General features: G+C 42.8%; 1 protein-coding gene across 5 annotated transcripts in view; it reads left to right on the top strand.

Moving 5' to 3' along the window:
* Tp53bp1 (tumor protein p53 binding protein 1) overlaps positions 1 to 25,382 on the top strand; it is a 74,318-nt gene that overhangs the window by 12,789 nt on the left and 36,147 nt on the right. For 3 of the 5 annotated variants that reach the window (XM_021226264.2, XM_021226266.2, XM_040746141.1), the window contains exons 7-12: positions 982 to 1,111; positions 2,789 to 2,955; positions 6,863 to 6,989; positions 7,645 to 7,739; positions 11,093 to 11,298; positions 19,416 to 20,730. In XM_021226264.2, coding sequence (XP_021081923.1) covers positions 982 to 1,111; positions 2,789 to 2,955; positions 6,863 to 6,989; positions 7,645 to 7,739; positions 11,093 to 11,298; positions 19,416 to 20,730 — 2,040 coding nt within the window. The remainder of the gene's footprint in view (positions 1 to 981; positions 1,112 to 2,788; positions 2,956 to 6,862; positions 6,990 to 7,644; positions 7,740 to 11,092; positions 11,299 to 19,415; positions 20,731 to 25,382) is intronic. The other 2 variants (XM_021226265.2, XM_021226267.2) reach the window with 2 other exon arrangements.

The following is a 25,382-nucleotide window of genomic DNA, read 5'->3' as shown; positions in this document are numbered from 1 at the left end:
TAGAGTAATAGATTTTTCCCTATGACCCATGACCTGTCTAGCTTCAGGTTCTTGGCCTCATTGACAGATTGACAGTGTCAAGTATGGATTCATCTCATGTAATGGGCCTTAAATCCAACTTTTAAAAAAGTAATTGGTTACTCCTGTGGCATTCATGCCATTATTGCACCATTGGCCATAACTTTCCAGGCAGGTTGTTGTTGTAACTCAGAGGGTCATGACTGAGTGAGATTAATGATTACTTTTTTTCTTCAGTAGCATCCATAGCACCTTCTAACATTGTATGAATACTAGCCAGTAGGAATGAACCTTCTAGTTGAGTACTAGTTAGATTTTTTCCCCCATGTTTTATGACTCAAGTGTGTGGTGTCTTCAGTGATAGGGTCTTATCCTTAAATTTTGGAGGACAATTGATGGTTTTGGCAATAGACTGTAATGTTTGGGAGGTCTATGGGACCCATTAGCCAACAACTCTAGAAAGTGGTCACCCATTTCTGATATTGGAGTTTTATTTGGTAATGTATGGTGTCTAGTTGGGTATTATTCCTCTGTTATATAGCTTTTGATATTTTTTTAAAAGATTTATTGATTTATTATGTATGCAGTGTTCTGTCTGCACACCAGAAGAGCTCTTGTCCCTTGGCATCTGCAAGGGATTCTTCTTTATTTTTTAATTTATTTATTATGTATACAGCATTCTCTGCATGTACTTCTGCACACCAGAAGAGGGCACCAGATCTCATTATAGATGGTTGTGAGCTACTCACCCTGTGGTTTCTGGGAATTGAACTCAGGACCTCTGGAAGAGCAGCCAGTACTCTTAACCTCTGGGCCATCTCTCCAGCCTGCCCCCTAACTTTTGATATTTTAAAGTTAGATAGTTAAGATTTTTACTTTTTGAGAATCATTCGGGGCTGCCTTGAATACTTTGACAAGTTAAATATCTGTTTTGTATCTTTTTTCTTCTTCTTGTGTATTAAGCAGTTAAATGTGAAGAACAGTCCACTGAAGATACCTCCATGGCAGAACAACCTAACAAAGACATCCCTGTTACAGTTCAGCACAATAAAGGTATCCCTGTGGTAGACGAGCAAAATATATCACCTGCAAGGTAAGCAAGCCATGCTCTCTCTAAAGGTGTCTGTGGGATTTTACTGTGGGGCTATAGTAAGTTCATTTTGGCTATACATAGAAGCAGTATTAGAAATTGCTGATTCCCCTTCTCACATTTTATAGTTATTTGCCATCTTGTTTTTGTCCAATAGAAATATTGATTATAAATCTGTATTGCTTATGATGCAGTCTTATGGTGTGTGCTTTTTTCATTATAAATCAGGCCTATTACAAAAGTGCATTATTTTGTAACTATAATCCTTAACCTTGGGTTGACACTCTTCTGGGTAATCAGAGGCACTTTCTATTTGTAGGAGATCCTTTTTGCATCTCTGGGGCCAATAAAGATGTAAATGTGCCAGGCAGGGTGGCACATGCTTTTAATTCCAGCACTTAGGAGGCAGTTGGATCTCTGTGAGTTTAGTTTGAGGCCAACCTGGTCTACAGAGCGAGTTCCAGGACAGGCTCCAAAGCTACACAGAGAAACCGTGTCTTGAAAATCAAAACCAAAAAAAAAAAAAAAAAGAAAGAAAGAAAGAAAGAAAAAGATACAGGTGGATGTTATATTGGATACTTGTTAGTATTCTTTTGTTTTGTTTTGTTGTTTGTTTGGTTTTGGTTTTAGAGACAGGGTTTCTCTGTGGCTTTGGAGGCTGTCCTGGAACTAATTCTTGTAGACCAGGCTAGTCTTGAACTCACAGAGATCCATCTGCCTCTGCCTCCTGAGTGCTGGCATTAAAGGTGTGTACCCCCCCCCGCCAACCTGTTAGTATTCTTGAGCACCCAGATTGCTTTGGGTTGTTATGTATCATCCTTCTGTTAATTTATTGTGTAGCTAGGTGCAGGGATTTTTCCAAGTGTTCCTGGCTTTTAGTTTGGTAGGGATGGGGATGTAGACAGTGTTTTGCTGTGTGGCCCAGGCTAGCCTTGAACTTGAAAGAATCTTCCTACCTCAACTTTCTTAGTGGTAGGATTGTAGGTGTGTGTCCCACTGATGCTCAACTAAGGCTTTTCTTTAGAAAGTCGTGTTCCCCCCCCCCCAGGGTTTCTCTGGAGCTGACACCACCTGGCTTAGAAAGTTCTTACTTCAGTTAAATTTTTACTTTATTATTATTATTTAAATACTGTCTTACTCTGTAGTTCAGGCTTTCAGGCTTTCTTCAGACTTACTATGTAGCTCAGGTTGGCCTTCAACTCACAATCCTTCCACTTTAGCCTTTGAAACACTTTGATTACAGATACAGCCCACAGGCCTGGCTTTCCTGTTAGTCTTGCTTTTCCATTTTTCTTGGGTATAGTAGAGTAAGTAAAAGTCTAGGGAAGGACCAAAACTGTGAGTCTTCCCTGGCTGGACAGAATGTGTAAAGGAGTCCCGGAAAAGGTCAGCAGAAAATAGATAATTATTGTGCCACCAGTGAAGAGAAAATCCACATCAGTTCTGTATGAGGACGTTTGTAGCAGTTCTCAGTCACTTGTCTGGAGTGTTGGAACAGACACAAAACTGAAAAGAGGTTTGGCTGTGGGGGATGGAGACAGGCTTTGAAATGCCTGAGGACTTTTAGTGGGTCATGTAGATTAGAGCTGTTAGAATTGTTAGATTGAAGCAAAAGTTTTGTTGGAAGAGGGAAACATTTGAACTTAGCGATCTTTATCCTTGGTGGTATTGATCTCACAGGCCAGAGGATCTGCCTTCTAGTCCTCAAGCCTCTGTTGCAGCTGTGGAAACAAAGGAACAGGTGCCTGCCCAAGAGCTTCCAGAAGGGGCGCTGCAGGTTCAGATGTCCTCGGAGCCCGAGGTCTCGTCCACTCAAGAGGACCTGTTTGAGCAGAGCAGTAAAACAGGTAAGCTGGTTGACTTTCTTCACTCCTCTTCTTACTGTTGTCAGTGTTTATCTTAGCTCTGAGGCTGCTGTTTAAGTTAGGAAAACACTTTTTTGTAGGTATGATATGGAAGAAAAATATATTCCGAGCTTGTCAGTGAGGAGGGCTTTCAAAAAAATATTAGTCTAAATTTTATGTAAATTTCCCCTTTCGGTAACTGAGGTATTGGAAATAGTGGCGAATGTAGTAAAACTGGGTTTTATGGACAGAGTTGCCATTTCTTCTTCTGTCACATTTACTATGATGTTTTTCTTACTTATTTGGGTAGCATTGACTTAACTATTAGTTGACACAAAAGGCAAATTAAGGTCCAGAGGAAAGGACACAGTGCTTAGAGTGTAGAAAGGAATTTGTTTCATGCTCCTGTAATCCTCTCCTGTATTCCACAGTCTCAGAAAGCAAGAATGCTCCAGGGAAAGCAGGGAGGGAAGAAGGCTCTGTTCCCTTGTAGTCTGTGTCGTACTTGGTGTGTGAGACATTAGTAGGCACCCACTAAAGCTATCAGGGTGTATTTAAGGCATTTCTTTTCACTTAGGGATAATATAGTTGATGTTCAATCTAAGTTGTTATTCTCCATGTAAGAAGAAAGGGCCGATAGAGAACTTAGTAATGTTAGTCACTATGGCTGCTCATATACTTTAAAATTAGCACTTGGTATTTTCTGTCTCCTCTGAGGAGGCTCAAGTTCTAATCATGAAAATTGCTGCATTCATACCATCAGGTGTCATGCGCATTGTTTTGACTTCTCCCATCTGCATCATGGCATGAGCTTTACTTCACCTTAGGTAGACCTTGGAATAAAAGGCTCGCTTGCTGTTTTATTATAGAAGCATCACAAGAAAGAAGAGCAGCCAAGCAGAGGTATAAGGATTCTGGCTTTTCCTCTCTATAGTAATTATTTGTATCATTCTGTGACCCAAAAAAAAAAAAATCTGACAAAAACAGTTGAAAGAAGGAAGGTTTGGGGGCTGGAGAGATGGCTCAGTGGGTAAGGGCACTTACTGCTCTTGCAGAGGTTCAGTTCCCAGCATCCACATGGCCCCTCACAATCAACTGGAACCCCAGCTCCAGGGATCCGATGCTTTCTTCTGGCCTTTATGGGTACCTGCAGGCATGTAGCAGTATAAAAAAAAATTTTTTTTTGATTTTTCGAGACAGGGTTTCTCTGTATTGTCTTGGAAGCTGTCTCTGGAACTCGCTTTATAGACCATGCTGACCTCGAACTCACAGAGATCCACCCGTCTCTGCCTCCTGAGTGCTGGGATTAAAAAAACTTTTGTCGGCACACACACATTCACATAAATACAACAAATAAACAAGTAATTTAAAAACAAAAGTTTTTTTGTTTTTTGTTTTGTTTTTTGGTCTCACAGGTTGAGAGTTCTAGTCACCATGTCAGGGAGGCTGTGGCTGTAGGACAGAGAGAAACAGGTCACAGTGGCCATGCTTAAGAAGCAGAGCTGACATTGCTGCTCAGCTCCCTTACCTTTTATTCAGTCTAGGATTCTAGCCCATGGGGTTGGAATTTTGGCTGCCTACATTTGGTGTGTATGTGGGGGTGCCATTGCTCAGCTAAGCCTTTCTGGAAATACCCTCATAGACACACATAGAGGTGTGTTTCCATGGTAATTTTTAAATGCGGCCAAGATGATAAAATTAACCATGACAACTCCACCCTCTGTCAGCTTGACACCAACATATCACTTTAAATCATAACATTATACCCCAACTCCTAAAGTCTCATTTTCATTTCATAATGCAACTGCATTTAGTTGTTTCAAAAGTCCCCATAGACCATAACAACCCCAATTTTGTTTGAAAGTCTAAATATCTTCTGAGATTGTATCTCCTAACTACAAGCCACTATAAAGCCAGAAAACAAAAACAAAAACAAAACCCCAAAAAACAGCAAAAGCAGGTTATGGACTTCAAATATAATGCCAATATTCCAAGTCCAAAAAAGAAGGATGGGAGGCAAAGCAAGACTGAGACCCAGCAAGGCAAACACCAAGCCCATAGCTCCATGTGATTGGGTTTGTGATGTTGTCATCTGGGCTCCAACAGCCTTGGGCACTCCCTCCTCCTGCTCTGATGCCTTCGATGTATGTGACCTCTCTCTTGGGTTAGCTCCACTGCAGCTTTGTTTGGCAGATGTTCTATGGTTTTGGCTTCTCTGAACTTTACTATTGCAACTTAGGCTTTACCTTCTCAGCTTTATGCATGGTCTTGAAGAGCCTTGTTGCAGGGACTCCACATAGTGCCTGAACTCAGCAGCTTTCTGAAACTTTGGTGCCAGATTCAGTGACCCTCTTGCTTTTACATCTTTCATGCCACGAAAACAGTACTATGTGGATGGTATTCCCAGTTCTGCTGGCTTGAGATGTAGCCTGTCCCTCTTGGATCACAGTTGCAGTGGCCTCTGTGTCTTTGAGGGTGCCCTTGGAGAAGTACTTCCCTAGGTAGCCATTTGCAGCAGGGAACCCATGTGGTGGCATTGTTAGTTTATGTTCTTTTCCTTTCAAATGAGTGAGTGGGGTATTCCCTGCTGTTGTCCTATTGAAAAGCATGAAGAGGTTTCTCTTTAATGGCATGATTTAAGACTCACAGATACTTTCCCTGTACTCGGTCTATAATTTTAAATTCACTGCACTGTTTTCATACCTTTCTGTTCTCTTACTGTTGATATGAATCGGTATAGTGAGCAGAGTGCTTTCCTGATATGTAATTTCTTCTGGCAAGCAAACTAGTCCATCACATTTTTTCATTTCCCTAAAGACAGGTTCTTCACTTTGTAGCCCTGGCTGTCCTGGAACTTGCTATGTAGACCAGGCTGGCCAAAGAGATCCATCTGCCTCTGCCTATCACATGCTGAAATTAAAGGCATGTGCTACCACACTCAGGCAGTCCATTGCTTATGAATTCAGCCTTGAGTTCTTAGGATATGGGTACAATGCAATCAGATCTTTTACAGAACATATTACTGGTGGCTCATGGTTGAGTTCTAGAATACATCACTGGTGGATTATAGTTGAGTTCTAGACTATACCATGAGTGGTTTATAGTTGAGTTCTAGAATATATCACTGGTGACTCATAGTTGAGTTCTAGAATATTTCACCAGTGGCTTAGAGTTGAGTTCTAGAATATATCATCAGTGGCTCATAGTTGAATTCTAGAATATATCATCAGTGGCTCATAGTTGAGTTCTAGAATATATGGCTGGCTTATAATTGAATCCTAGAATATATTTCCAGTGCCTTATAGTTGAGTTCTAGAATATATCACCAGTGGCTCAGTTCCCAGTAGAGTCTTTGTTCCCTTCCACAACTGAGAGCCAGGCCTCTCTTTTTTTTATGCATTTTGGTCTTCTAGACTCACCTAGAATGGCCTGCTAAACTCAGCTTACATCTTCAAACTCTTCTACATTTCCCATATAAACCACCTTCAAAGGCCTGGAATCCACATGTCAGATTCATGACAGGCTGGGCCCTAATTCTGGGTACCAATTTCCAGGATTATTTTTCTTATTACTGTGATAGAATATCAGATAAGCACTTCACAGACATGCCCAGAGGTGTGTTTCTAACCATTATTGTCTCTAAGCTTAGATTATGGTAGAAAGGACCAAGGGGCTCTTTTAACTAGTTTTTTATTAAAGAAACCTGAAACGGGGATGTGGAGTGGGGTTACTGTTGACTCGCAGTTTGCATTCTGGTGATACCCATTGACTTGTGCTACCACTGAAAGGACTTCTGCCCTCTGAAGTGTAACAGACTGGGTATTGCTGTCTTTCAGCACTCAGTAGGTCCCCCACTCAATGATGTCAGTCTGAGAAGTAAATACAGTTCTTAACTTTTCTCCCCCACTAGCTTCTGATGGTTGTTCTACTCCTTCAAGGGAGGAAGGTGGGTGTTCTCCGGTTTCCACACCCGCCACCACCCTGCAGCTCCTGCAGCTGTCTGGTCAGAGGCCCCTTGTCCAGGACAGTCTTTCCACGTAAGTAAGCCTGAAACGGCCTGGAGAGCCAGGGTGCCTCTCAGACCAGAATTCCTTTCAAAGCTAAAAGCTAGACTCCAGGCCTTAGGAGTTTTGGGGTGGGAACTCAGGGAACTGTTTGAAGTGTGTGTATGTATTCTCCCGTTGGAGGCTTTATGGTGGAAGCTGGGCAATGAAATGCCTTGTTATTTAGAAATGTACTACATCAGAACCAATCATTTGCTCCTCCATTTTTAGCATTTCTGTCACTAGCAGTATAGGAGAGACAGTAGGCTGCTGCAGTGACTAGGGCAAAGAGGTTTGCTTTTTATTTTTGTGTTTGTTTTTGTTTTTAAATAAAAATGTGCACATTCTTCATATTATGTAAAACTGAAGTAAAGTTTTTTATGTCTCAGATCTGTGAATTAGTTTTCAGCTTTTGGTTGTCCTGTTTCTTAATCATGATGTCCTTGTGTCTAGTCATTCACTTTACCCTTACTTTTGAAAAAACTCAGGGTTTGAGAATTGCGTGAGTCTCAGGTTGTTATTCAGGAGAAATGCTATTAAATATATATGCTGTTAAGTGTGTGAGTTGGATATTTTTGTTAAGAAGTCAAAGCAAATGTCAAACCCTTGGCTGCAGTAAAATAACCTGTGATTCTCTCTTTATATAAAGGAATTCCTCAGATCTTGTTGCTCCTTCCCCTGATGCTTTCAGACCTACCCCTTTTATCGTTCCTAGCAGTCCCACAGAGCAAGGAGGGAGAAAAGGTGAGCTGTCGTGATGTGTCTGTCCATCTCAGCCCAGGAGAGGCAGAGCCCTCCTGTCTCACCAAATGCACGCTTCTGTGCACTTTGCAACACTGCTCCTGACACCTGTGTCCTTCATCTTCTGGACATGGCCCAGGACAGCCCACTCTCAGCTCTTTGCTTTTAAGCACAGAGCCTTCAAAGATTTTTCCACTTTTAATTTTGACAAAAATGCTCTGGTAAGAATTTTTATGTTTCTAAAATTGAACCTAAGTAAGTAAGTATGGGGAAGTACTGGATTGGTTATTAATTAATTACCTAGTACCTTCTAGTAACATGCTAACATGTTTCTAGTGAGAGAAATCCACAGTTTCTTGGGCTCTTTATTTTTGCTTTTATAAAAATAATAAGAGGGTGGCTTGAAGGGGTTGATAACAATTTTAACCTACTTTCTCCTTTGAGGACTTAGTAACCCCGCCCCCAGAGATGGTCTCATGTATCCCAGGCTCTCCTCAAATTCCCTCAGTAGCTGAGCATGCCCTTGAACTTTGAACCCGCTGTGTACCTCTTGAGTGTTGGAATTATGGATGTGTGCTGCTCTGCCTTGGTTTAGGGGGTGTTGGGGATCTGATCGTGGGCTTTGGGTGTGGTAGGCAAGCATTCTACCCAAGCCCACTTATTTCTAAACATCTGTGGATTCTATCAGTTTCTTCTTTTCCTTCTGTTTTGTCTTGTATTTGAGACAGAGGTCTTGCTGTGTGGCCCAAGATCACCTAAAGATCCTCTCCCTCTCCATCCTGAGTGCTGGGCTTTCAGCTTTGTAACACCATCCTTGGCATTCTTTATTCACACACTGATATGACAACAATAACTCACATTATTATTAAACACTTAGTTTATGCCAGGTGCTATCATAGCTGCTTTTCATTTACTCAGGTATTTCTGTTTTTTTTTCCCTCCCAGAGAAAATCCTAAGTAGTGGTTACTTTTATCCCCATGTTGCCCATTAGACAATGGAGTCACAGATTTCATAACTAGTAGTATAGTTAGGATCTGAACTCAGGGACTTGCCTCTGAAACTCTTGTTTTTATCTGACATATGTTCTCCTGTGCCAGCCTGCTGTCTGCTGCTGAGTCCTGTGAGCATGGAGAAGTACTACATGGACAAGCTTAGCCTCTGTTTCTTCTCTGTGTTTGTTTTCTCAGTTGTAGGGAACAGAGTAGAACAATAGCATTCTAACTGGTGGTGTAATTGGTGACATCTTTAGGGAAAATGATGAGATTTCATTTTACAAAAACCCTATTCAGATGGTTAAGTTAATTTCTTGATTTCTTCTATCTGTAATGTGAACATATAAAAGGGATTGTATGAAAAATGCTTTTTCTTCTCCATGTTTATAATCAGTACTCACTGTAGAAAATTTGGGAAAGTAATAGGAGAGTAATATGAAGAAAATAAAAACATCATCTGAGGGACCACAATCCAGATTTAGTCATAGTTAGTATTTGGATGTGTTTTTCATAGTTTCTCTATACATATGAAAAAGTATTTTTATGCAGTTGGCATCATTATATATCTGATTCAATTTTCTTTTCCATGTAACATTGCATCAGCTGTATTTAACACATTTGCTTAATATGTGTATCCATGTTTGTGAAGTTTCAAATGCTTTTTAGATGTTTGTTTTGTCATCTATCTTAGATTACTAAATCAAAGTTTGTAGCACTGGATCCTAAAAATCTCATCAGATTGGCATGTAAGGGTGAGGCCAACCAAGCAGCAAGGGTAGGCACTGAATTTGGATTGTAGGCAGTAGGTAATATGAATGTAAACTGGGGAAAACTAAATGGAGTAAGTAGTTTATGACTGGTGTGGCTGGGATCAGATTGTAGTTTAGGGCTCAAAAGCCTGATGAATTTAACAGCTAGCTAGGCTATCTCTGACAATGGACTTGGTAGCCTTAAGGTAGGTAGGATATTATGTAAAAACAGTGGTTTGTTTGTTTGTTTGTTTGCTTTTTGGTTTTTACGAGACAGGGTTTCTCTGATTTGTTTTGGAGGCTGTCTGTCCAGCCCAGCCTCAAACTCACAGAGATCTGCCTGCCTCTGCCTCCCGAGTGCTGGGATTAAAGGCGTGCGCCACCACCGCCCGGCTTAGTGGTTTGTTTTTTTTTTAGATTTTATGTACATGGGTGTTTTAGCTACATGTATGTTTGTACACCACTTGGATATCTGGCGCCCTCTAAGGCTAGGATGGGGTATTGTATCCCCTGGAATTTGAGTTGCAGATGGCTATAAGATACCATATAAGTGCTGAGAATCAAACCTGGCTTGTTTGGAAGAACAACCTCTGAGTCATCTCCATCTCCCCAGCCCCAGGGGCAGTGTTTTGTGTTCTTTCTGTGTGTTTCCCCTGAGCAGTTTGTGTTGCGATCAGTGTCTTGGTTCTGAGGTAAATCAGTGTTGACTGGCATTGGTAGCTCTGTACTTGTTCTGGCATCAGTCTCTGCACTTAGCATTACATACTGCACCTATAATAAGTTCACATATAAGATAACTGACTCGGAGTGATGAACAAATTCATTGTCTTTCCAGGCCTGGGGCAGAATGTGTGATAGTTAAATTAGGTGGCATTAAGTGCTGGGGAGGTGGCTCAGCAGTCAGAGTGCTTGCTGGAGTTGATGGAATCCTTAGAACCCATGTAAATGCTGGGAGAGCATGATGGCCTACTGGTTAATCCAACTTCAGAAGGTGGAGATGGGATCCATGGAGCAAAGCTGGTTTGCAACACTAGGAAGAGTTAAGTAAGATTGGTGACATCAACCTTGGGCCTCCACAGACACCCCCAACACGTGCATACACACTTGCACCCACACACATGTACACATTCATACACATGCACACCATATACACAAACACATGACAAAAATTAATCTGACTATTCCTACAGAAGATGTGAGAACGAGCTATGATAATCTGAGAGGGTTTAGAGGAGACAATGTAATTTCCGTTTACTATGGGTGGGGCAGATATGCTCAGATGAAACACCATTTTAATTCTGTATCTAAAAATAGATGTGGCCTAGTGAGATGATTAAAAATGCTTGACTAGAAAGCCTGACAATCTGAGTGTTGTCCCTGGAGCCAATAGTGGAAGTCGAAAAACCACTCCTGAAAGGTGTCGTCTGAGTTCCTTATGTGTGCACATGCATGGGAAGGATTGATGCGACACAACCTATCATGTTAGTTTTCTGAAAATTAGGACACTTGTTTTAGAAATGGAAATTTCTGTGACATAATTGCTGCTTAGTATTGGAGCATGACTAACATTGGTGAGTGATAATTTCTTAATTCATTTTTCCTGTGTGGAATCAGATGAGCCCTTGGATATGTCAGTGATGCCTGAAGAAGGAGGGGAGACTTTCCAGAAGCTTCAGGATGGCGAAGCAGTGGAGATAGAAAAGCCTCATGTCCCGTCTCAGCCCGCAGTATCACCACAAGTGTCAACACCAGTGTCTCAGAGCGCACCTGTCTTCACTCCGGGCTCTCTTCCCATCCCGTCCCAGCCTGAGTTTTCTCATGTGAGTGTTGAAGGGACAGTCTCCTCCTCCTGATGCCTTTGCTTCCCTCCTTACTTTTTGTTGTTGTTTGTTTTCACCATAGGGTTTCTCTGTGTATTAGCTCTGGCTGTCCTGGAACTTGTTTTGTAGACCATGCTGGTCTCAAACTCAGAGCTTCCCTCTTTACTTTGTGCTTCAGGGATTTGAACCTAAGGATACAGTGTCTTAGAGTTTCTGTTGCTGTGAAGAGGCACCATGACCATGGAAAACATTTCATGGTGGGACATGGAGGTGTGTAGGCAGACATGGTGCTGAAGGAGCTGAGAGTTCTACATCTTAGTCTGCAGGCAGCAGGAGACTGTGACACTGGACATGACGTGTGCCTGCGAGTGTTACAGCTCTAGAGGGAAAGGTATCCTAACTTGTTGGGGAGTCAGGCTGTATCTGGAGCTGCAAAGGAACAGCTTTGGAGTCTGGAGCTTACTTTGACTTGTTGGAAGGTCAGGCTATAAGCTGTAATAAGACAGCTCTGGAGGGAAGGGTAGCCTCACTTGTCAGGAAGTCAGGTGATACCTGAAGCTGGGGTGCCATGGGGGATGGTCTCCCTTGCAGGATGTAGCAATCTTGCTCCTCTTGGGAATGTCCTAGCAGAGTTATCCATTTCTTCTGCTTTGCTCAGCTCAGTCCCAAGATGTACGTCAGCTTCATTGCTAAAGGGGAAACCCCTGCAGGAATGTCGCACTCTCCTTCCTGCTCTACTCCTAAGGAGTTTTTCAGCAGATGTAACTGCTTCTTCTGCTTTTTTCTGCTCAGCCCCTCCAAGGGAGCCTCTCAGCAAAGGCTCTTTTTTCTGCACTGGAGAAAGAAGATCTTCATCCAAAACTCTGTTAAGAAAGATTTATTTGAAAGGAAGAAGGAGTCTAGAAGATTGGCTGCCTCTGCCAGGGTAGGAAAGGACAGCCAGCAACTGAACAGGCAGAGGGGCTTATATAGCACTTATGGGGGGGCGGAGTTTTCCCAGAGAGATTTTCTGCTCAGGGATTGGTTAGATTTCCTGCTTAAGGATTGGTTGGCTTAGTTGGTCAGGGTCAGAATTGCTCTGGTTTCAGGGCCAAACTGTGTTTCTTTCTTTTTTTTTTTTTTTTTTGGTTTTACGAGACAGGGTTTCTCTGTTTTGGAGGCTGTCGGTCCAGCCTGGCCTCGAACTCACAGAGATCCGCCTGCCTCTGCCTCCCGAGTGCTGGGATTAAAGGCATGCGCCACCAACGCCCAGCTTTTCAAACTGTGTTTCTTTTACTGGCTCTTTTTTAGCCTTTCGGCTCTATTTTCGGGGCTAAGGCATATTTCTTTCACTGGCTCTGGTTCTTGGACCAAAGTGTTTCTTTGGCTCTGGTTTCAGAGTCAGGATGTGTTTCTTTGGTTCTGGGTTCAGGATCAGCGTGCTAGATTTTGTGCTCAGGGATCTTTGGTATCATGTTCGGTTCACTAGTTCTGGTTTCAGGGCCAGGGTAGCTTCTTTGGCTAACCCTTATACCCTACAGTTTGAGCACATATGAGACCTCAAAGCCTGCCTCCACAGAGACACACTTCCTCTATCAAGATCACACCTATTCCATCAAGGCCACGCCCTTTAATATTAGCACTCCTATGGGCCAAACATTTAAACACACGAGTCCATGGGGGCCATACCTATTCAAACCACCACACACTGGTTCTAGGCAAGTGCTTTGCCACTGAGCTACATATCTAGACTAATCTTAAGTATGCTATTTTTTGGTTTTGTAAGTCTACCCTTTAATGGCTGAGCCATCTGGTGGTGTCACACACCTTTAATCCCATCACTTGGGAGGCAGAGTCAGGCAGATCTCTGAGTTTGAGGCCAGTCTGGTCTACTGAGTGAGTTCCAGGGCCGCAAGAGCTACACAGAGAAACTGTGTTTTGAAAAGCAAGCAAAAGTGTTTTCTTGTTTGTGCGTGTGTGCATGGCATGCATGTGTAGAGGTGTGAGGGTGACTTTGGCATCACTTCTCCTGCTTTTCTGAACCCCCACCTTTGCCTGATGGCTTGTTTGGTCAAGGTCAGTGGTTCTCAGCCTTCCTAATACAACCTCATGTTGTGATGACCCCCAACCATAAAATTCCTTTTGTTGCTACTTAATAATTGTAATTTTGCTCAGGGGGTGGTAGTGTACGCCTTTAATCACAACACTCAGGTGGTAGAGACAGGTGGTTCTCTGAGTTCGAGGCCAGCCAGGCCTACAGAGTGAGTTCCAGGGCAACCAAGGCTACACAAAGAAATCCTGTCTTGAAAAAACAAAAAACAAAAAAAAGTGTAATTTGTTACTGTTATGAATCATAATGTAAATATATGCTATACAGGGTATCTGATATGGAACCCCTGTGACAGGGGTCATGACCCACAGGTTGAGAACCACTGATCTAGTTTCTCATGCAGGTTAGGGGGCATTTTTCTTAGATCCCTTTTCTACCTTATTTTATAGTCTGTAGGTTATGGAATTATAGGTAATTGGTGATACCAATTTTCAAGGCCTTACACTCTTGATTTTGTGTTTCTGGTGCATCTATTGGATATTATAAGGCAAATCTGATCTTGCTTTGGGCCTGTGACCTGTTTTGTGTGTGTGTGTGTGTGTGTGTGTGTGTGTGTGTGTGTTTTAAAATTATAATCCTGTAGGATTTTCTCTTGTCCCAGTGTCTGTACTCCCCAACCCCAGATGTCTCTGGGTGTGTCAGGTTGACAGCTGAAGCTAACTATGACAGCATGATTTCAGGGTTCATCTGTGTTACTGCATGGAACAGAATTTCAGTCCGTTTTACTATGACTGATACTGTTGTGGATGTAAGACATTGACTCTTTAGTTCAGTTGATGAACGTTGGGACTGCTTTTCTTTTTGTGTCTGTGAATCATTGCTACCATGAAAGCTGATGCACAGACTTGTGTGAAGATATGTTTTATTTCTCTTATGTAAACTGGGGGTGCAGTTGCTGGGCATCTTCTATTTTAATCCTTGGAGTTACTAATTTCTGTGCTTTTGTTTTGAATTTTTGCTGTCTTTTTCTCTGAATAATTTTTGTCTTGCTTTATGTATATATTTTCTTTAATGGTAATGATTATTTTGAAAGTTTTCTCTTCTGCAGAGGGGTCACAGTTTTAAGTAGGCTTTATAATGCATTTATTTAAGGGGTGCTAGGGACAGAACCCACAGCCTCAAGCATGCTGTGCAAATGAATGCTCTCCAACTAAGCATCAGTTCTTACTTGTTTTTGAGACAGAGCACTGCTTTGTAACCCAGTCTAGCCTTACTTGTTATCCTCCAGCCTTGGTCTCCTAGCTTTTGGGATCACAGCATGTGTCACCATGCTATACTTGTTTGCTGTTTGGGAACCATACCATAGGCCTGGTGAATGACATGTATGTGCTTTACCAATAGGTTAGACCAAAGACCAATTCTGTTTCCCTTTTTTTTTTTTTTTTTTTTGAGGTAGTGTCAAGTGGTATCATAAGCTACTCACTGTGTAACTGAGGATGACATGGAATTTCTGATCTCCTGCCTCAGCATCCTGAGTGGTGGAATTGCAGGCAGTACTCTGCCACATGTTTTTTGTTTTTTTGAGACAGGGTTTCTCTGTATTGTTTTGGAGGCTGTCCTGGAACTCATTCTGTAGACCAGGCTGGCCTCGAACTCACAGAGATCTGCTGCCTCTGCCTCCCGAGTGCTGGAATTAAGGGCATGTGCCACCACTACCCAGCTTGTTGAGTAATATTATTAATACTAGGGCTGGAACCTAGGGCTTTGTGCATGCTAGACACGAACTCTTCCAACTGAGCTATATCTCCAACTTGTTTTGATGTCTTTTACATTTAATTCATTTGGAGTGTATGTGTGTGTGCTCATGTTCACATGTGTGGCCTAGTACATGTGTGAGGTCAGAAGACAACTTGAATGTATTGGTTCTGTCTTGTGGGTCTGGAAACCAAATTCAGTCAACAGACTTGACAAGCAAGTGCTTTTACTTTCTATCTTAATCATTGTTCGATTGCTGTGAAGAGACACTATGGCCATGGCTACTATTATAAGAGAAAGCATTTAATTGGGGATTTGCTTACAGTTTCAGAGGTATAGTCCTTTATCACCATGATGGGGAGCATGGAAGCATGCAGGCAGGCACTGTAGCAGTAGCTCAGAGCTATATCATGATCAGTAGGCAGAGAGAAAGGGAAGGAGGGAGGGAGGAAGGGAGGGTGGGAGTGAGGGAGTGAGGGAGGGAGGGAGGGAGGGAGGGAAGGAGGACTTGATGTGGGCTTTTAAAACCTCATTAAAACCTCAAATTCCACACCCAGTGACACATTCCCTCCAGGGCCATACTTCTAATCCTTTCAAATACTACCACTTCTTGACAGCTAAGCATTTAAATGTAGAGTCTATGGGGCTGCCATTTCTATTCAGACCACCATGACTACTGAGCCATCTTGCTGGCCATAGCTCTGTCATTTATTTATTAATTAATTTATTTATCTATCTATCTATCCACATATCTATCTATCTATCTATCTATCTATCTATCTATCTATCTATCTATCTATCTGTTTTTGAGGCAGGGTTTCTCTATGTAGTTTTGGAGCCTGTCCTGGAACTAGCTTTTGTAGACCAGGCTGGTCTCGAACTCACAGAGATAGATCGGCCTGCCTCTGCCTCCTGAGTGCTGGCTTTAAAGGCGTGTTCTATCACTGTCCGCTTGTCTTTTATTTACTTATTTATTCTTAAGATTTATTTATTTATTATGTATTCAGTGTTCTGTCTGCGTGTATGCTTGCAAGCCACGAGAGGGTTCTGGATCTCATTACAGATGGTTGTGAGTCACCATGTGGTTGCTGGGAATTGAACTTAGGACCTCTGCAAGACCAGCCAGTGCTCTTAACCCCTAAGCCATCTCTCCAGCCCTTATTTATTTATTGTAAATATTTATTTATATATTATGCATGCGTGCACGCCAGAAGAGGGCACCAGATCTCATTACAGATGACTGCAAGCCACCTTGTGATTGCTGGGAATTGAACTCAGGACCTCTGGAAGAGCAACCAGTGCTCTTAAACCTCTAAGCCATTTCTCCAGCACTCCTCCTTCTTCATGACTTATTTTTATTTTATGTGCATTGCTGTTTTGACTGCATGTATGTCTGTATGAAGGTGTCAGATCCTTTGAAACTAGAGTTACAGACAGTTGCAAGCTGTCATGTGGGTGCTGGGAATTGAACCCAGGTGCTCTGGAAGAGTAGACAGTGCTCTTCATATCTGAACCATCTTTTAATGTGGACTTTCCCTTATCTGCTGATATTTAAGAGTGAGAAAGCAAAACTCTGGGTTAATAGTTCTGAGGTGATAGTTGGAACTTCTTGTTTTGGTCCTCATTGAGTGTGATCTGCTGGGTACATTTTGTCAGGTGTGCCTTAATGTCAGAATCCTTAGTGTCTTGGGTTGGTCCCTAGAAAAGTGCAATCCCCTGCCTGCTGGGTACAGAGCTTGTTGGTATTAATAAGTCCTTTAAAGGAAGAAGGTTTGGGATGAAGGTGATGACACATAGGGATAGGTTCTGCTCAGTCTGTAGATTTTGTTTAATCCCTCTAACTTCAGGATGGTACTCTTATACCTGGGCCGCCTGTTCTCCAGTCCAGGGCATTGTGTTTTATTTTCTCAGGGCAGAGGAGGGGCAGGGAAAGAGGATATGGGCGTTGAACTGCTTCTTAAATAGACTTCCAGGCAGCCCTCGTCCTGTTTTAGCAGCACCCTTACCATGACTTTTAGAATTAGCTGATACTACTGCCAAGTCCTAAGTAAAGCCTTTTCGGGGAGAGGGGGCATGGGCATGTTGTTACCCTGGTAACTTGTTGACTTTCTCTTATTTGGCCTTGTAATTACTTGTCTACCAAGTAGATTGTCACTCTTCCACAACACACACTCACACACACACACCACGTTTGTGTGTAGTTCTCTCTTTTTTTTTTCTTTCTTGAGAATTATGCACATTAGATAAAAATACTTTTACCATTGTTTAGCATGGTTTCAGAAATAATAAAAATGATATTGTTGCATCTACCCTTTATTTGTTGTTTTGTTTTTTGAGACAGGGTTTCTCTGTATTGTTTTGGAGGCTGTCCTAGAACTCACCTTGTAGACCAGGCTGGTCTCAAACTTACAGAGATCAGCCTGCCCCTGCCTCTGCCTCCCGAGTGCTGGGATTAAAGGCGTGCGCCACCAATGCCCCGCTGAATCTACCATTTTAATTTGAATGTTACCTTGTTTTTTTTGTTTTTACTGTGTGCCAAATTTCTACATGTTATTCTTTTTTTTTTTAATTGTAAGATTCTTTTTTTTTTAAGATTTGTTTATTTATTACGTATATAGTGTTCTGCCTATATGCCAGAAGAGGACACCGGATTGAATTGTAGATGGTTATGAGCCACCATGTGGTTGCTGGGAATTGAACTCAGGACCCCTGGAAGAGCAGTCAGTGCTCTTAACCTCTGAGCCATCTCTCCAGCCTTTATTCTTAAAGGTAGAAAGACAAGAGTTGACTAATAAGAGTTTTGCTGATTGACACATGCTGTGATACCCATGCTCATATGCACATACTGTGTGTATATACAAATACACACACACACACACACACACACCCCACCACCAACATCACTAACACCATCAAATAACAAGTTAAAAATAAATAAAATGCCAGGCAGTGGTGACACATGCCTTTAATTTCAGAACTCAAGAGACAGAGGCAGCTTTATCTCTGTAAATTTGGGGCTAGCTTGGTTGAGTTCGAGGACGGCCAGGGTTGTTACACAGAGAAACCCTGTCTCGGAAAAAAAAACAAAAACCCAAATGAATGAATGAGTGAATGAATACATAAATCGGGTTAATTTAAAGCAAAACATGGAGGCACATGCCTATAATTATAGCACATGTGTGGTAGAAGCAGGAAGAACAGGCATTCAACAACAACCTGGGCTACAGTGAGTTCTTGTTTTAACCTTTACCCTACCCCACCCCTTCAAAGGAAAAAAAGAAAAACAAACAATAGGATGGCTTGGTGCTTGGTAGGTATTTGCAGCAAAAGCCTGAGAGCCTGAGTTTATTCACCAGAATAATGAAACAAAAATGGAAAGAGAGAATTGATTCTCAAAAGTTGTCCTCTGACCTCCAAATAGTGTTTATGTTAGGAACAATGCTCTGTGTACACACATACTCACACTATTTTTTTTTTTTTTGAGACAAATTCTTACAGTGTGGTCTTGACTGCCCTGGACCTCACTATGTAGACTGGGCCGGCCTTGTACTCATAGAGATCCACTTGTCTTTTTCTTCCAAGTGCTGAAATTAAAGGTGCATGCCTTAGCCGAGTGTGTGCTTGTGCATATTGTGATAGGATCCCACTTTGTAGATGACCTAGAATTTATAGCAGTCTCTCACCTTTGCCTCCCAAGCTCTAGGATTACTGGCATATTCCACAGTGCCTGGGGCTTTGTGTAAGTTTTGAATTTTTGGTTGTTTTTTGTTTGTTTTTTAAGACAGGGTTTCTCTGTGTAACAGCTCTGGCTATCCTGTAACTCACTCTGTAGACCAAGCTGCCCTCGAATTCATAGAGCGAATTCGTGGAGATCCACTTGCTTCTGCCTCTCCAGTGTTGGGATTAAAGGCATGTGCTACTGCAGCCTGCTTGGGTTTTTTGTTGTTTTGTTTTTGGTTTTTGAGACAGGCTTCTCTACATAATCTTGACTGTCCTGGAATTTTCTATGTAGACTTTAAAACTCACAGAGATTTTTCTTGCTTCTGCCTCTCTGCCTGACACGTTTGAATATTCTTGTGCTTGGTAAGCTGGTACTTTTAGGTTTTGTTTTGGATTGTGCTTATTTTCTTTGCCAGAGACTTTATAAGAAATTCACTGAACAGAGTGACTGGTGTAGTTGAAAGACAGGTTGTAAGGTTTGAGTTCTGGAATTACAGCCCTCACTGCATTTCTTTAATTTTTGAATAATTGATTTAGAAATGTAGGTGAATTAGATATAAAAGAAACATGATCTGGACAACTGATAGCCTAACTTTATTTTATCCTTCCTTAGGATATTTTCATTCCATCACCAAGTTTGGAAGAACCATCAAGTGATGGGAAGAAAGGTGACGATTTGCATAGCTCATCTTTGACTGTGGAGTGTTCTAAGACTTCAGAGAGTGAACCAAAGAATTTCACTGATGACCTTGGGCTCTCCTTGACAGGGGAGTCTTGCAAACTGATGCTTTCTACAAGTGAGTATAGTCAGTCCTCAAAGATGGAGAGCTTGGCTTCTCCCAAGAGTGAGGGAGATGGAGAGAACACACAGATTGAGGACATTGAACCGTTGTCTCCAGTTACCAATTCTAAACTTCCCGCTGAAACTGATGATATCCTGATGAATCCAGCACAGGATGACCATGAAGAAATGAATCAGAATGATGACAAAATAGAAGGGGGTGACACAGAGAACAGAGCTGATGATGGTGTTTTAGCTGCTGGTAGTAAAGGCAGAGAAGACACTGTTGCTGAAGATGTTTGCATTGATCTCACGTGTGATTCTGGAAGTCAGGCAGTTCCGTCTCCAGCTACTCGATCCGAGGCACTTTCTAGTGTCTTAGATCAGGAGGAGGCTATGGAAATTAAAGAACAGCATCCAGAGGAGGGATTTTCAGGATCTGAGGTTGAGGAAGTCCCTGAGACTCCCTGTGAAAGTCACAGAGAGGAGCCCCAGGAAGAAACAATGGAGAGTATCCCACTGCACCTTTCTCTGACTGAAACCCAGTCCCAGGCATTGTGTCTTCAGAAGGAAGTGCCCAAAGAAGAATGCCCAGAGGCCATGGAAGTAGACCCTGCTGTGATTAGTGTTGACTCCCCTCAGAAGCTGCTGGTACTCGACCAGGAGTCAGAGCATAAGGAGCCAGAAGCCTGGGAAGAAGCCGCTTCTGAGGACTCCAGTGTTGTTATCGTTGATGTGAAGGAGCCCTCGCCAAGAGTTGTGCCCTGCGAACCTTTGGAGGGAGTGGAGAAATGCTCAGATTCCCACTCCTGGGAGGATGTTACGCCAGAGGTGGAACCATGTGCTGCGAATAGAGTGGACACTCCCAAGGAAAAAACTGTAGACTGTGACGGAGATGTGAAAGCAGAGACCACAGCAAAGGACTCTGTAGAGGAAGCCTCTCCACAGCCTCCTTTGCCTTCAGTGAGAGATGAGCCTCCCAGACCCGACCAGGAGATGCAGCAGCCCCAGCTTCAGGAGAAAGAGAACCCAGAGACCATAGATGTAAAAGTGGCTGATGCCAAGCAGCTGGGGTCAGAGGGAGCATCCCAGGAACTTGTGAAGGCCCCTGCCCGCGACTCTCAAAGTTTCTGTGAGAGTTCTAGTGGTGAGTGATGGTAGATTCATTTTGAGCTGTCCAGCCAGGTTCCTGTTTGGAAAGGAAGGTAGGAGAGTTCTTGCTCTGTGTCAGAACTGCATTAGCTTGAGGGAATAAATACTTGGTACTTGGGAAATTTGAGATTAGTGTTTGTAGTTTTCTTTTATAGTTATAATTATTTGTATGACCAGTGAGCATTTGAGATATATCAGGATCGTAATTCAGTAGTAGTCATTATGTGTAGTTAGGAATTGTACCAGTTTAATTTTTTCTACTTAGGTCCTGCCCTTGAGGCTCCCCTGGCACCCCTTGGTTAACCTCATGTGAGCTCTGCAGGTACCACCAGTGATCCATACCTGTATCCCTAACAAGTACAGATTCCTTTCTTTTTCTGTCTATCTTATCCTATCTATTTCTGTGTCTCTCTGTCTGTCTCTCTCTGTGTGTCTATCTATCTATGTATCTATCTTTGCCTTTTTTGGTTCAAGGTTTCATTTTTACAGTTCAGACTGGCCTCACATTTTCTATTTTCCTGATTTTTAACACTTTTACTTTAAGACAATATTTTAAATTTATTTTTTGGAAATTTCATAGATTTACACATTGTATTTTGATTATATCCATCCACCATTACCTTCCTCTAAACTCCTGGTGCCCCTGACCCCATTACCCTCCCAACTTCATGTCCTTCTTTTATGTTATTAAACTTCCACCCCTGGGTCCAATGAGTGTTACCCATACATGCATGATTGTGAGGCCATCCACTGGGGCATGTGTAACCTACCTGTGGCTGTATCCACAAAGGCGCGTCCTCTCTCAGCAACCATGCTAGGAGCTTGATGGTTTGGTCTTGTGCAGATCCACTGCAGGTGACTGTAGGTGCTAAGAGTTGATGTGTGTAGCAGCCGTGCCGTGTCCAGAAGTCAGCATCTCACAGCTCTCCCCTCCTCCACCAGCTCTGATGCTTTCCGCCTCTCTAAAGCCTTGGATGGGGCAGTTAATGGACATGATTTACCCCAGCTGAGAGCACTCATGGTCACTTACTTGTTCCTGTAACTTGACTAGATAGGAGTCTGCAGTAACTGTTGCCCACTGTGGAAAGAAGCTTTTCTGACCACGGTTGAGAGCAACATACACCTATAGGTAGAAACATAAATGTTTAGATGGCAGATTTACAGCTTGACATGTAATATAACAGTACATTCCCAGCTGTGACCTCTGATCTCCCTAGTCACGGGCTTTTGACAAGGTTATAGTTACCATGCCTTCAAATGTTTTATTTTTCTGTCTGCATGTCTCAGGTGCTGGGGTTGCAGCAGTGTGCCATCATGCCTGCCAGAATACCTTTTAATTACTTTTTATAGTTGTATGCAAAAGAATATTCTGAGATACTGAAATATTAGTTATAATTGTATTCTTCATGAGTACTATAACAGCTTATGCAGTTAGTTGCCAGGATGAATTGTTTTTTGTCATTGACACTGCCATATTAAAATTTATTTTGCTAATATTAGTCTGGATACATGAAAATGCTGGAAAACTATTTGTTTCTCTTCTCCTTGCCTCTCCCTTCACCCCTCTGCCCCCTCTCCTTCCTTTCCTAACTGCCCCACACCCTTCTACTTCCCTCCTTCCCTTTCCCTTAACTCCTCCTCCTCCCTGCTCCGGAACTCCCTTCCTCCTCCCTTCGACTCCCTTCGACTCCCTTCGACTCCCTTCGACTCCCTCCCTCCCTCCCTCCCTCCCTCCCTCCCTCCCTCCCTCCCTCCCTCCCTCCTCTCTCATTTGGCTAAGAAGTTCAGTGTATGCTCCCTGCACTGGGGAGGTATCCTGAAAGTGGGTCCCTCCCTTTTCTTCTTAAGAAGTGATTCCCTGTAGGGTTGGGGATGTAGCTTGGTGGTAGAGCCTTGAATCCAGTCTCCGGCACTGGAAGGAGTAGGGAGGGAAAGAAAATGAAAGAAAAAAAATAGTTGTCTTAAAAAAAAGTGTAGCACAATATTCTAATTGGTTTTAATAATAAAAACCCGGAGCCAGATATTAGGGGTGAAAGCTGCAAGATCAGAGAAGCAGAGCGGCCACTAGAGCTCTCACCTCTGTGAAACCCTCAGACCGAAAGGAGGTGAGCTCCTGTCTCTTCTCATCTTACATTCCTCCTCCACCCAGCCATATCACTTCCTGTCTGTCTGTACAGACCTCTAACCTCATGGCTAACTAGTGGCTAGCTCTGCCTTCTGATCTTCAATAAATAAACTTTGTTAGATTATAAATAAGACATCACCACAAACAAGTTTTATGTGCATGGGCGTTTTGTCTGCATATATGTATTTGTCTCACATCTATGCATCAATTTATTGGATAGAAAAAAAGCAATGAAAATAATGGTTGGAAAATTGTATTTATGAAAAGTTAAGGGATTAAAGGTTGTAGCTGGAGAATGGCTCAGTGGTTGAGGCTGTTTACCAGAATTTCGTTTCCTGTACCTTACAAATGCCTGTAACTGTAGCTTCAGAGGATCTGATGCCGTTTTCTGGCCTCTGCAGTCACTAGACCCACACATGGGGCACAGTCATGTGTGAGGTACAACACCCATGCACAAAATAAAAATAAATGTCTTTAAAAAAAAAGATCTAGGTAGAGGCAAACACCCATAGCTAAATACTGAACTGAACCCCTGGAACCCAGTGACAGAGAGGGAGGAGTGATGAGCAAAGGGGTAAAGAATGGACTGGTGAACCCACAGAAACAGCTGACCTGAACAAGGGGGAGCTCTTGGACCCCAGACCGACAGTTGGGAGGCCAGCATGGGACTGATCCAGACCCCCTGAATGTGGGTGTCAGTGAAGAGGCCTGGACAACATATGGGTCCCTGGGCAGAGTAGATCAGTATTTATCCTTAGCATACAAATGGACTTGTGTGTCCATACCACAAGAGGGATGCTCTCTCAGCCTGGAATCTTGGGGGAGTGCTTGGACCCTGTCCTGAATGAAATGACAGACTCTGGATATTCTCTATAGGGAAGGGAGTGGGGATAGGGTAGGTGGCTGGGTGGACTGGGGGGGTGCAGGAGGAGGGGAAGGAGGGAGCTGGGATTGACGTGGGAAGCAAGTTTTTTTTTGTTTTGTTTTTTTGTTTTTGTTTTTTACAAGACAGGGTTTCTCTGTATTGTTTCGGAGGCTATCGGTCCAGCCCGGCCTCGAACTCACAGAGATCCACCTGCCTCTGCCTCCCGAGTGCTGGGATTAAAGGCGTGCGCCACCACCGCCCGGCGGGAAGCAAGCTTTTTTTAAAAAAAAAAGTAATAAAAAATCAATAAAAATAAAAAGATTTAGGAATTTTAGTTAAGGATAGGCCTGATTTAGTTTATGTCATGTATGAAAAAGCCCCTGGGACTAAGTCAGCCCAGTATCTAGCTCAAAATAAACAATGGCATCATTGTCCTCAAACAGCTGGAGTCTATACTTGTATCTTGGGACAGGAGTTAAAAATATTTAAAAAAGAAAACAAAAGTTTTATTTAGAAATTAGAACAGGAAGAATAATAGTTTTTTATGCAGAAGAAACAGAGAAATACAGCTTATGGATGAGTTGGATGTGTAGCTCATTGATAGGGAGGTTGGCTTTTCGCTCCCTCCCTCCCTCCCTCCCTCCCTCCCTCCCTCCCTCCATCCCTCCCTTTCTCCCTTCCTTCCTTTTGTCCTTTTTCTTTCTTTTTTCTGTTCTTTCTTTCTTCTTTTGTTTTTTCAAGACTGTTTCTCTGAAGTTTTGGAGGCTGTCCTGGAACTCACTCTGTAGACCAGGCTGGCCTTGAACTCACAGACCAGGCTGCCTCCTGAGTGCTGTGATTAAAGGTGTTTGCTACAACTGCCTGGCTCTTTGTCAATTTTAGTGACAGGTTCTCTCTGTGCCCCACAGCAGTTGTGCTGTTGGCCTCAGTTACAGATCTGTCTACCTGGCGTGAAGACTTTTTGTTGTTTTTAAAAAGAAGGTCTCTTAACTGTATGTAGCTGAGGCTGACACTGAAGTTTTTTTTGATCCTTCTGTCTCCACTCCCAAGTGCTGACACTACTTGTGTTCTTCAAGGACAGTGTATGTGGTGCCAGGGTCTGAGGTGGCTTCGTACACACCAGACAAGCACGTGACCTGCTGAGCTACATCCCAGCCCTAATAGTGCTAAAGTAAGAAAAAGCACACATATTGTTCAAGCAAAGTGAGATTGGCACTGAAAAGGGGATAGATGAGAGAGAGCAGGGAAGAATAGAGAGGCAGCCAGTCTGAGTCCTTCCACGTCGGATTGCTGTCACTGCTAGCAGTGTGGCGGGCGGCGTCTCCACACACCCGTCTGTGGAGGGTGTCCCTGACAAGGCTGTGCTGGACAGCTCCCGCTCTGTTAGCAAGTTCCTGGTTGCTCATGTGAAAAGCTACGTTCATTGAAGTTCCTTCCTTGGGTTACTCATGGCCAGAGAGACACTGCATCTGTGTTTAAGATGAAGCTGTCACCTCTGTTGGTTTGCTTGATGGACTGTCATCCTACCTGGGATTGTATCACAAACCAATTCATAGATTATTATGCACAGCGTCACAGTGTAGAAATTTCTTTTGTTTACTTCTTTTTTTTCTGAGACTGTCTTATTTATTTTAGCCCTGATGGGCCAAGTGCGTAC

This window comes from Mesocricetus auratus, unplaced genomic scaffold (genome assembly GCF_017639785.1).
Source record: "Mesocricetus auratus isolate SY011 unplaced genomic scaffold, BCM_Maur_2.0 Super-Scaffold_100004, whole genome shotgun sequence".
Taxonomy (NCBI): Eukaryota; Metazoa; Chordata; class Mammalia; order Rodentia; family Cricetidae; genus Mesocricetus; species Mesocricetus auratus.
The sequence above is the reverse complement of the archived record's forward strand: the minus strand, read 5'-3'. Positions and strand labels throughout refer to the sequence as shown.